Consider the following 13,094-nt stretch of genomic DNA (forward strand, 5'->3'; position numbering starts at 1 on the left):
CCTGGCTACCTCTGCATACTTCCATATGTGAGGACAGCGTTGCCAAAGGGAAGAGCTCTGAGAATCCCCCTGCCTCCTCCTACGAGAGTAGTATCAACCAGTGCTTTCTCGCACGTGGCATGTATGATTTTCTCAGCTCTGAGGTGTATAAAATGAAAAGAGCCCATTTCGACTACAGTATATACTCTTAACTATTTGCATTATTAAAACATGTCAAAGGCGCAAAGTCTTCTTTCTATGCAGTGGTCTTCAGTTCCTACAATGATCTCTGTTTCGTATCCAGGACTAGGAAGCCTACAACAGGCTCTTGTGGAACCTTGGACATGGGACTTGATTTTTGTTTGCTTTGGAAATTTGCCCTGGTTTGGGGAGAATAGAAAGATCTGGCACCTTCATTTTATAGGTTCAAATACCATTGAATTTCACTGAGGGTTTTGACTTGTTAAATATGTTGGTAACAGCAGGGCTTTGCTAATTTTAATGCTCCTTTTAAGAGGAAAGCTGGGCTCAGCATTTATATCGCCACTCTAGCTCTTTTATTGACATGCTAAATTATAACCAAGAGCTGTTCTAAAAACTCATCAGACTTCCTGAATGTTTTAAATCACAAGAGTGTAATCCAGCCCAACATCAAAGCCACTGCTGTAGCCTTGGCCTTCGTCTTCAGCCCTGCGTCCCTTACTGCCCACTCGGGTGGCCCTACAGACAGCCGCTTTCCTTCTTGTTATGACTGCTTGAAAATAGTTTGAACTGGATTTATTTTATCACACCTAAGTAGACCCACTTGGAAGTATTTACCTAGAGAAAGTGCACTGTGTGTGTGTGGAGGGGGGTAGGTGGGTGTTAGGTGTGGTGGCTCACAGCTATAAGCTTAATACTTGGAAAACTAAATCAGGCAGATCACTCTAAAGTTGAGGCCAGTGTGGGTCACAGAAAGGGGGTCGGAGAAGGGAGAGATTTTAAAGATAAAGTGTAAGACTAAAATTAAAGGCTCTATCTAGAAATCACTCTCCCAAGGACCAGTATGTGTGTCCTTACATGTATGTATGTGCCTGTCCGGGCTGCCAAAACTAAGAAAGCTGAAGCTGGGAGTAACTCCATTTGCATCACACAGCAACTGTGTACATGGCAGTGCCTTCCCTCAAGGCTAACCCGTTCCCTCAGCATGCTCTCTGAATGTGAAGATGGAGAGCTACTGAACTGTTGTTTCTCAGCCCTGTTCACATGAACACCTTGCAGACACCGCGGTGTGGAGAGATGATGGAAACTGAACACAGTACACCTCGTGGATGAGTTTGTTGTGTCTGTGCAGCATAGACTACAGCTGGCAGGCCTGTTGGTTCAGGCTTGTCAGTGACCCCATTCACAGATGCCCCACCTGTTCTGGCTTCAAGTTACCCTGGGTCGTGAGACACATCTAGCTGAAGTGATTTGGGGATGACTTTCTGAAGTTCTTGGGTTTCAGTTTTTTTTAGGAGAGACACATTCTATTTTCTACCAAAACTCCTGAGCTAGCTCAGCAGCAGAGCTTGCCTGGGACTAACATGTGTCCTTTTCATTACCTCCCCCCAAGGTCAGTAACCTACTTTCAGCCACATCAAATGAAACACTACTTCAAACTTTTAGTGCCTACTGGAATCTGAATAACTGAAAAAATCTAGTCACCAACTGGCCATGTCTCTAGTCACTGTTAAGACAGGTCCCCTTCACTCTTGAATTTCATACAGATGTGTAGTGCTGTTGTAGTGCTCAGTGTGCCTGGGGCCTAGAATGCCCTTCTCGGTGTCATTATGTCCCTAAAGGGAAAAAACTTTACTCCCTGGTGTGACTCAGTTCTCCTCCATGGGCTAGACTTGTCCTTTTGTCACACCTGTCTCTCTGTCTGTCTCTGTCTCTGTCTCTCTGTCTCTGTCTGTCTGTCTGTCTCTCTCCCCACCCTCCCACTCCAAAGACTATCCTAGTCAAGTAGATGATCTTATACTTAAAAATAGGTATCTCCTGTATTCTAGTGGCTTTGCAGACCACTGTCCTGATGCATGGGACAGCATGTGTCACTGTGTATGGCCCTTCTTACTTCTCCCTACTTTCTTTTTTGTAGGACCAGGAAGAAAACAAGGGAGCAACAAGCTGGCCTGAGTTCTACATTGATCAGCTCAACTCCATGGCTGCAGTAAGTATAGTTTACATTCTGTGACAGTTTAAAATCGAGTACAAAGTATACAGTTGCACAGTGAGTTTGATTGAGTAAGACCTTCTGAATGCTGTTACCTTTCCAAGCTCTATTCCGATTACTCAGTGTTTGAGGTGTCGGGGGCAAAGGGGCTGAAATGTTCCTTAACAAAGTGGCTTTTCTAGCATGTTTTCAATAGAATACACACGCACTAAAATATGATTGGTTTTAATGTTATAAGAAGAAATATCATTTGAAACATGGCTTGTATTCAACTCGAACTTGCTGTGACTTATTTTCCAGAGCTTCAAAACACTACTGAGGAAGGTAGAATTGTCTAACAATAGAGTGACTGAACTGACCCTGCTTCATGCGGGTGCTGTTCTCTTTCTCACTGGGAACTTAGTTCCTTCCTGGCTTCTTGATTTTGTGAGGGGCCAAGAGGCTCATACACAGAATCATAAAGTGATTTAACAGGACAAAATATTCAGAATGTTCTCAGGGGTGAGGAATGCTCTTGTGCTTTTATCCATTGCTTTTGGGTTCAGCTATCAGTTAAAACTCATTCTCAGTGTCTGAATTCTGTCCTCTGAGCATTCCAGGCAGCTTGCAGATAATCTATTAATCACAGCCAAAATCCACAACAGAAAATAAGTCATCAGCCTTTGAGCCTTAATGACTTCAATCATGTTGCCTCCAATGAAACCTGAAGGTTGACCACAGTCTTTGCCTCATGATTTTAAGAATGGGCTGTATTCAATTTTAAGTTTATAATATCAAATAGAAGGTAGCTTCCAGAATATTCACCATCCTTCCTGCCCCCACCCAGATCCTTATGGAGAATTCTCTTCTACTACCCTAAGCACTGTAATGTGATCTAGTGTTTTACTGCTGCTTCCACTGCAAAAGTTAAAAGCCCACCAGGACCCATGAGCAGCCTGCTCCTCTTTAAGCACTGAAGGGCCTTGGCTTTCAGCATCATCCTCTTCTTCCCTCTCTTTTTTCTTATTCTGCTTTTGTACCTTGAGTAAACGGCCTGTAGATGTGACCAGACTGTATAAATATAGAAGAAATCACATAAGCTTTTGCCTCAAGTGTTTCTAGTTTAAAAGACAGAAAAGAAGAGACCCACACAGTCCTGTTCCATACACTGTGTGCTGCAGCAGAGGCAAGGAAAGAGTGTCCTCAGCGCTTATGTGAATTTGCTAACAGAGTGGGAGATTTCTGATGACTACCAGGGGTTTTTCTGTGCCACCGCCCAAGCAATAATAATTTGGAGCCATTCACCTTTTCTTGCATGTAGAGGTTGTTTATGAATTTTGTTCCTGACTATTAGGAAAAAGGAACTGTCAGGCAGACTGTCCCTAGTGTAATTAAGTTGGCATTGTTTGATGTTCACAAGAGAAATGCTTAGTTAATCAGTTCTCTGCCCTAAATGGAGAATTATAATAAGTGTGAATTTTCCCCCCTTGGATGTTAGAACGTTCTATCAATTTGTCCTTTGGTGACTTTTGTGTCTAGGGTAGGCTTGAGTTACAGGGTCTTTGATAGCCAGTGTGTGGCCCTTCATCAAACTCCCTTCCTCCTGTCACCTAGACAGCTCTTTGCAGCATCCTTGAGTGATCTACACTTTAATTGTTTGGTTCCTAGTCCAAAGTCTTCCCCAGGACATCACAAGACTATTAGATTGCATGACTTTGCTGTCCTTTATGTGTCAGACACCTAGCTAAGCTTTGAAATGCTTCTTCCTTTATGTCTGAGGCATTATCTTTCTCATGTTAAAGATAAAGAGCATTAGCTGCCTGTGGGTTAGCCAGGTCTCAGAACTCTGGCATCCTTAAAGAAGCAAGGAGCCCTGCTGAGTTCTGTCTCTGGCCATCCTGGTTGACACTAGTTCTTGTATAGTTCTGGGTGACATCTGTGCTAGAAACTCCTTCACAACACAGTGAAACCTTGAGACATTGTCCCTGGCACAGGGATGGTACATAGTTCCTCCAAATCATTCACTGTTCCAGGATCAGGACTCTGGCTGTCTGCTTAAGAGGCATTTGTCCACGTTGTCATCATCTGTCATCTGCAACATCAGTGGCAGCTACTACCATTGAATACACCTCATATGACAGGCAGTGCTGTTTAAATCCTGACCCTTGCAATGCATTGCCCATGCTATTCATAGAGTCTAGTCTGGAGGGAAGTTACCTTGCCCAAGGTCATCAAATTAAGAAGTAGTCTTCTAATTAGGAATTTAAACCATCTATCTGAACTCCAAAATATCTTGCAATTAGTCTCACATTCTTAGTTTTGAAGTCTGTGTGGTACAAGAAAGAGACAGAATGGGGGTGGGGACTCAGCCCTGCCCCCTAGGTAGACACTAGAGCACTGTGGACTGACTGTTCTGGGGAAGGGAAGGCATCTGCTTTCTTTAATGCCTCTAGAGTCTGATAAACCAGTCTAGGTTGAGAGCTGCCATGCTTGCTGTGAAGCCAGCCTTTTGTGAAACAAGTTAAGTTACTTTACGTAAGCTCATAACAAGAATGCTTTGTTTTTTAAAGGACCCCTGAGTTATCTGTTGGCTCTTAAAAAGTCAAAGAACTGTACGATCCAGGGGAATGGCCTAACAGGTTTTAGGACCAGAGCGCTGGGGAAAGACTTTGCCTGGTTCACACCAAGGAAATGACTCACTCCAGAGTGGTTGTGGTCCAGGCTGTGGACTGGTCTGTGTGCATCTCAGCAGCTTTCCCTGAAGGTCCTTGTCAGTGTGAGCAGACACTTAGGGCCATTGTAACACCTGATCTGTATGTGCATCGGTGCCTGCTACTGTGTGGCTTGGAGACCAACTCTGGAAATGTGGGCCGTATCTCCATTATCAGCTATACGTCGCACAGGAAACTTGTAAAGCCTGAGCACTGAGGCTTTCTATAAGAAGCAGCATTAGGACGGCGGCCTCATTGGTTTTTGTCACACTCGGACTGAAATCTGACAGTTTCACATTAAGGAATGGTCCTTCTGCTCTGAAGGGGATCCTCCCTGTGTTAGGAAAGGGAGTCCCGACATAGCATTCTGTAGCACTTCGTGAATCTCCCAACTTATTGCCCTCTCCCTGGGTGCAGAAGCCTCTCCAGGATTGCTAAAATGCTGGGTACAGAGACCTTCATTTAGGTTGGGGACCCACAGTAAAATATAGTTGGAGTTCGGCATGGTCTTATGAAGTTAGTCTCCAAAACAAGCTGTGATACTCAGGGCAAAGCCTGATTCTGAGCTGCGAATTCAAAGCAATCGCCGAGACTCTGAAGGAGTACAGCTGCCACTAGAGATTGGACGCCCTCCACTAGAGTCACACTGGCTTTTCCACAGGATGCCTCTCTCGGCAATTGGAGGAATCCATTGGCTATTTCTGTGCACAGCTTTTTCATCTACTGTCCCTTGGTGACAGCTGTCGAAACATATCACTAGCAAACGGGTAGCTTTAGCAGAACAATAACAACTTAAAAAAACAAAGATCCTGCCCCCCCCGCCCCAGCTGCCATAAATGACATTGGTTATCCATTTGCTTTACTCCTTACACATCTTCCTCATTAATAAGTCAAGTTGGGTTTTAATTAATGTTTAGTTACTTCATGTTGGTGCTATGGATTAATAAAATAATAATAATAATAATAATAATAATAATAATAATAATAATAGTAATAGTCTTCCATGATGGTTGGTAGACCTGAGATAAGAAAGAAACACTATGACTGAGAGCCATGAGCCATGGATAACTATCAGGCTTTTCTCTCTGTGGAGAACCTCACTGTTGGAAGCCTTTGTCAGAACTGAAAACATCTAAGGCCAAGGAGGCAGGGGTATGCATTCAGAGCGCAGAGGTAAGGGCCTGCAGCTCCATGGGTGATGGCTTTTAGATTAGACGTGGGGTAGGAGAGGCTGTGCTGGCATGGCTAGGCAGTCATGGATGAGAGCGAGAACGACTAAACCTTGAGAGTACTGTGGCTTTATGTCACCCGAGGACTCGGGAGACAGTACCTTACCGTCTTTCTCAGTTGCTATGATAAAATACTCTGAGAAAAGCAATTTAGGGGAGAAAGTACTTATTGTAACTCAAAACTCAAGGGTTCAGGCTATCAAGGGAGGAACATCAGAGCAGTGGGAATTTGAAGGAGCTGGTCATATCACATCTGCACTCAGGAACGGAGAGCAGTGAATGCCAGTCCTCAGCGTGCTGTCTCCAGCTATAGCCCAGGAGGCCCTGCCTAGGGAACTGTGCTGTCTGCCAACATCAATCAATATTGTCAAGATGATCTCCCATAGGCATTCCTAGAGGCCTACCTCCCAGATGATCATAGGTTTCATTGAGTTGACATTTAATACTAACCATCATAGACACATAACACGTAACACACAACATCCAGATAGAGTGAAAGACCCTCTCAAGAGAATATGGCAGGTAAGGCTGGAGAGATGGCTCAGAGGTTAAGAGCACTGGCTATTCTTCTAGAGGACCCAGGTTCAAATTTCCAGCAACCACATGGTGGCTTACAGCCATCTATAACTCCAGTTCATGGGGTCTGATGCCTTCTCCTGGCATTCTTGGGTATGGCACTCATGTGGCGTGCACATGCAGGCAAAACAACTATACAAATGAAATGAAAAAATATATATGTTTGGTTTTTCAAGACAGGGTCTCTCTGTTAGCCTTGGCTGTTCTGGAATCACTTTGTAGACCAGGCTGGCCTTGAACTCACAGTGATCCACATGCCTCTGCCTCCTGAGTGCTTGAATTAAAGGCATGCGCTACCACGCCTGGCTAAAAATACATACTTTTTAAAAAAGAGAATATGGCCAAGTGCTGTAGAGCAGGATACTCAGTAGATACTTTTCCCTGGCTTCATGGTACCTGCACCACACATACACACATATAGTACACACACACACACACACACACACACACACACACACACACACAAGCAGTAAGTAAACGGATAAAAAACTGTCTTGCTCCTGTTGCATCAACACTGCCTGGAAATTTCCACAGGAATGTAGCATCTAAGGCTTCCTCAGACCTGCTGAGTCAGTCAGCTGGAGAGGCACAGCCTGAGCAGCTCTCGCATAGTCTCTCCACCTCACTGTGTGTGTGTGTGTGTGTGTGTGTGTGTGTGTGTGTGTGTGTGTGTGTTTGTCTGCCTCCACCATTTCTCTGTCTCTCCCTCCCTCCATCCCTCCCCTGCCTCCCATACCTTGATTTCTGAATGATGTTGAGTCATCATAAGAACTTGAATTTAGCCGGGCATGGAGGTCCACGCCTTTAACCCCAGCACTCAAGAGGCAGAGGCAAGTGGGTCACTGTGAGTTCGAGGCCAGCCTAGTCTACAAAGTGAGTCTAGGACAGCCAAGGACACACAGAGAAACCCTGTCTCGAAAAAACAAACAAACAAAAAAGGAACTTGTATTTACCCTGGGAGTAGAGCCCATTTTAGTATCAGATTCTATTTAATTGTTAAGTTTTTTAAAATCTGAAATAAAAAATTCTTTTCATCTCGACTCCAATTTCAGGTAACTCTAGTAATCCTACGGGAAAGTGGCTGTGTGTGTCTCCTGACCCTGTGACAGTTTTACCTTTAGTTGCCAAAAGGTTGTACCCAGCTACAGGCTCAGCTTCCTCTTTGTCAAGTACAAATGGTAATATCTGCATCAGGCTATTGCAATACAACAATTATTCAAACATTTGTGTGACTTAACCTCTTCTAAAATGCCTAAAACAGTGTATTAAAGTGTCAATTAAAATTTAAAAATCTATCTTGTAACACAGACAAAACTTTACAACATTCTTGGTGGTATTCTGTTTCTACTGGTACTAAATCTTCATTATAGATGCATGGATTTTTTTATATAAATTATTTGCAATAATTGAAATGTACTAGTGAAGAAGTAACTTTCATTTTCTCTTGTAGAGAAAATCTCTGCTGGCTTTAGAGAAGGAAGAAGAAGAAGAGAGAAGTAAAACCATCGAGAGTCTAAAGACGGCACTGAGGACAAAGCCCATGAGGTGCCTCCCTGTCCACTCTCCTTCCCTCCCCTCCCTTCCCCTCCTCTCCCCTCCCCTCTCCTATTTGCTGCAACAGTCAAACCTTCCAGGGACTCTTAAATTTAAAAGCATGTAACTGAACCATGGTAGCTACTCTGATCACTGGCCTTTGGTAAGTGCTTTCTTTCTTTTAAAGAAGAGGCTGAGAGAGAAAGCAGGAGAGAATGGCAGAGCACAAGGATGGCAAGGTCATTGTCTCTTTCTTTTGGGACTGTCAGTAGGTGGCTAGTTCCTCAAAGTGCTAAACAGTGTTGTCATAGGACCCGGCAGCTGTCATACCTCCTAGGTATACAGACAAGGTGATGAGGGAAATTTACCTCCTAGGTATATAGACAAGGAAATGAGAGGCCTCTGAACACGTGTACAAATGGTCACTGTCAGCTTTATTCAAAATAGGCTTTTTAAAAAGTAGAAACAGCCCATATCCCCATCAGCTGACAAATAGATAACTAAAATATATACTATAGAATATTTCTTGACTACTGAATTGTGCTCTTTAAGTCAATGAATTTTATGGCATGTGAACTGTATGTCAGTAAAGCTAGTATTAAAAGCAATAATGGCTACTTCTGGCAAAGACTGAATTCTCTGGTAGCCAGCCATTTCTACTCCACCTTCTTCCACCTCCCACTAAGGTCTCCAGAATTTGGTGAGGTGTTGAGGTTCTTACAGGTACATTTCATTAGCACTTGTGCCATGAGTAAAGGGTCAGGTGATTAGGTGGGATAGCCAAAAATAACAATTTCTTTAATAATAAAATGTGAACTTTAAAAAAATGCACTGATACATGAAAAGCCCTGTGCAAGCATTTGACGGGGGTCACCTAGAGCATGGTAACACACTCCTCACTTCTCGGTCTGTTGTGAACTCTCAGAAGCCAAGGGGTATCCCGAGGTGAGGGAGCAAGGAAGCTCCTTGGATAGTCAGATAAAATAGGCTGTGTTACAGAAGCTGTCACACACACATACATCGTGAATCCTCACGGGCTTCACAGTAGCAGCTATAAATAGTGATAAAATTAATTTACGGTAATAAACCTTGGCTCTTCTCTGCCTTGTATATTAGGATTCCATGCAGCATATCATATAAAAGAAGGGGTTTTGCTGTAAATACCCTAGGAATAAGAGTGGCCATCTATCTGATGAGCAATAGAATTGAGAGCTGGTGTTCTTTGACATGTAGAGGCCATGGTCGGGGCCACTGCATGCATGGCACTAGATGCTGCCATATGACTGAGGCTCGCACAAGAGCGATGGCTTCCCGATGGCTCTGTACCTATGGCAGAGTGTTTGCTTGGCATGTGTGCAGCCTTGAGTTCAATCCCAAATACCAGGGAGAACAGGGAAAGAAAGAGATGCTGAGTGGTGGCTATTCTTGGCTCAGTGTGAAGATGTGACCTGTGATTGGTTCTTTGTACTGGCTGAGACACGCTTGCCTCCAGTGGAGATTTTTTTCACCATTAGGCCATTGGGTCTGTGCCATGGAAGAGCCAAAGAATTACAAAGGCCTCATTAACATAAGCCTTTGGGTTCTTCAGGCAGTGAATCCACTTGCTTTCTCCTGGGCTTTTCTATCAAGGATGATTACAACAGCACAAAGGGCCGAATCTAATCACTTCCCTCCCTGACAGGTTTGTAACCAGGTTCATCGACTTGGACGGCCTATCATGCATTCTCAATTTCCTGAAGACCATGGACTATGAGACCTCTGAGTCTCGGATACATACATCCCTCATTGGCTGTATAAAGGCACTCATGAACAACTCTCAAGGCCGGGCCCATGTCCTGGCGCATTCCGAGAGTATTAATGTAATTGCTCAGAGTCTGAGCACAGAGAACATTAAAACAAAGGTGGCCGTGCTGGAAATCCTGGGCGCCGTGTGCCTGGTTCCTGGAGGCCACAAGAAAGTTCTGCAGGCTATGCTGCACTACCAGAAGTATGCCAGCGAGAGAACCCGCTTTCAGGTAGGTGCCCCCCTCACCTGGGCTTTCTCATTCTCCTCACATTTATTTTACATAAACAGGCGCCTTTTCTGACCCTGGAGGGGATTGCTTGATAGTTCCTCCAGTAGTGACTGCTCACACTTTGTCTTCAAACGACCAGAGAATAGAATATGCTTTTTGCAGTTGATCAGTCTGGGGTCTAAGATATGCTGAACTCAAAACTGTGACCCTGAGCTGCAGTGTGTGTCACTCTTCCAGAAGGCCCAGGTTCCGTTTTCAGCACCCACTTGCTGATTCACAACCATCCATAAACCATTTCCAGGACATCTGATGATTTCTCCCGACCTCTATGGACACCAAGCACACATGGTGCAGGCAAAACACTCACATAAAATAGTAATGAATGCATTTAATACAATAAATTTTAAGACAAAAAGCTGTGACAGCATCCTATAAACTACATGGCACACATCGTTTGAATCCACTGAATGGAAGGCTCCCTGAAAAATTTACACGTTACCACCACTTTTTTAGGATCAAATTTAATGGTGAGATTATGTCATTATATTTTTATTCAAAAGTAAAAAGCAGGTAGAGACAAGGAAGCAAAGTTTCCTATACTTTGTATGCACATATTGTGAACACACCTGAAAAAGGGAATTCATAACGCTGATCCTGAGTTATATAGGAGGCTCTCGATCAGTGTAATTCTGACTAGGCGAGATTTTAAAAATTAACCTCCTAGCATTCAAAAAAAAAATTCTTAAAATGAGCATAGGTGGAGTTGGCAGTGTTTTAGACCATGGTTCTCAACCACAACCCCTTCAGGGGCTGAATGACCCCTTTGGGGATTGCATATCAGATATTTACATAAAGACTCCTAGCAGTAGCAAAATTAGGTAGGAAGTAGCAGTAAAAATAATTTTATGGTTGGGGGTCACCACAACATGAGGAACTATTGAAAGGCTGCAGCATTGGGAAGGTTAAGAGCCACTGTTTTATAACCTTACTTTTTATTGGCAGACATTAATTAATGACTTGGATAAAAGCACTGGGCGCTATCGGGATGAAGTGAGTCTCAAGACTGCTATCATGTCCTTCATCAATGCCGTACTAAGCCAAGGAGCCGGCGTGGTAAGCAGTCTGTCTGCCCTGGAGTTTTACCTTGATAGCATTGAAAACCACTTTTCTAATATGATGACTCTATTGTTGAAAAGCTATAAAAATGTGCTGTGTTACCCTTTTATTTTCAGGAGAGTTTGGACTTCAGACTCCATCTTCGCTATGAATTTCTGATGTTAGGGATTCAACCTGTTATAGATAAATTAAGGGAACATGAAAATTCAACATTAGACAGGTAAGTCCAACTCTTTCAGCTTGAGAGAGTCCGTGCGGTCTCCACCATGTGGTGCAGTGCCTGCCCACAGGCTGCTTCCAGCTGCCAGTCACATCAGGGGCTTGCACAGCCTCTTGCTTCAGATTGTTATGTTCTCCTGGTGAAACTTTGTCAATGGGGGAAGCGGCATGGCACGTAGAAAGCTCCATGCAGCCCGAATCTGTCTGGCCACAGTCTTGCCGCCTATGTGTTCTGCCGAAGTCACTCACTGTTCCTGAACTCTACTGTTTTTACTGCCTATAAAAATGGTGAGAATGGCAATGACAGCTGGCCCCTGGTTCTGTCGTGAGAGCTGACTCTGCGCCCTGTGACATCACTTAAGAACTTTAGTAGGCATTCCATGGATGCTATTTTGCAGCCACTGTTCACTTGTTACCACTTCTAAGACATCCCCACCAGCTTCCAGATGTTTGCTGCCACCACCTTCTCCCTCATCTGCACTCTTAGTACGCTCTTGTCCTTGGTAGTCAGTGTAGGTACCCCACACACTCTTGTCCTTGGTAGTCAGTGTAGGTACCCCACACACTCTTGTCCCTGGTAGTCAGTGTAGGTACCCCACACACTCTTGTCCTTGGTAGTCAGTGTAGGTACCCCACACACTCTTGTCCTTGGTAGTCAGTGTAGGTACCCCACACACTCTTGGCCTTGGTAGTCAGTGTAGGTACCCCACACACTCTTGGCCTTGGTAGTCAGTGTAGGTACCCCACACTCTTGCCTGGCTACCTTTATACTCAGTGCTTTGGCTTTGAACACCTTCCACTGGTTTTGTGATTGCTTGTTTTCTTGTTCTGCAGGGAGCCCCTTCACCTATTTTGCAGTTCTCTGACCATCCCTCCATTTTCCATCCCCCACACAGTATATGTTGGTCCTCATAGGCTCCATCATCCCTGGAGAACACAGAGTGGAAGATTAATAAAAATTCATACAAATAAATGAATGACATGAATTTTTCTTTTCTGATCTATAACTCAACAGCAAGTCAAGGGGCGGGTATATGGTGGTTTTTTTGTTTGTTTTTTGTTTGTTTTTTCCATTTAAAAAGTCAGCAAGTGGAATCTGGGCATTTTTTAGATTTGATAAGCATTTAAATACTTGATAATTACCTACTATGTACTATACAACCTAGGTTTTCCTTTTTTCCCTCTTATTATTGGCTTGTTTAACTCAGATACATCATGGTTTGTTTAGAAAGAACATGGTTAAGCAAAGGCATTCAAGTTTTGATATCATATTTCTTTTGGAAATATCACTAAAACCCAGGAAGGGTCTTTTTTATTTTTCTTTGCTGGGCTTTTCTTTGCATCAACCCAGGGCCTTACATGTGATGGCAATTGCTCATGAGTAAACTGCATCCCCTGCCTGGGGTTTTTGAGACAGGCACTCACTGCTCAGGCCAGGCTGGGTTTGAGTAGCGGTTGCTCCTGTATCTACCTCCCGAGTGACCAGATTATGTCAGTACCCCAACTCAGTGTGCCTTGGCCTGCACTCAACCTCCTGAGTCCT

General features: G+C 43.9%; 1 protein-coding gene across 4 annotated transcripts in view; it reads left to right on the forward strand.

Moving 5' to 3' along the window:
* Positions 1 to 13,094, forward strand: part of Daam1 (dishevelled associated activator of morphogenesis 1) — a 157,172-nt gene that overhangs the window by 101,485 nt on the left and 42,593 nt on the right. For all 4 annotated transcript variants that reach the window (XM_051147270.1, XM_051147277.1, XM_051147263.1 and 1 more), the window contains exons 4-8: positions 2,099 to 2,170; positions 8,119 to 8,213; positions 9,883 to 10,216; positions 11,219 to 11,329; positions 11,449 to 11,552. In XM_051147270.1, the coding sequence (XP_051003227.1) occupies positions 2,099 to 2,170; positions 8,119 to 8,213; positions 9,883 to 10,216; positions 11,219 to 11,329; positions 11,449 to 11,552 (716 nt within the window). The remainder of the gene's footprint in view (positions 1 to 2,098; positions 2,171 to 8,118; positions 8,214 to 9,882; positions 10,217 to 11,218; positions 11,330 to 11,448; positions 11,553 to 13,094) is intronic.

The sequence above is a fragment of the Acomys russatus genome, chromosome 1 (genome assembly GCF_903995435.1).
Source record: "Acomys russatus chromosome 1, mAcoRus1.1, whole genome shotgun sequence".
Lineage (NCBI taxonomy): Eukaryota > Metazoa > Chordata > Mammalia > Rodentia > Muridae > Acomys > Acomys russatus.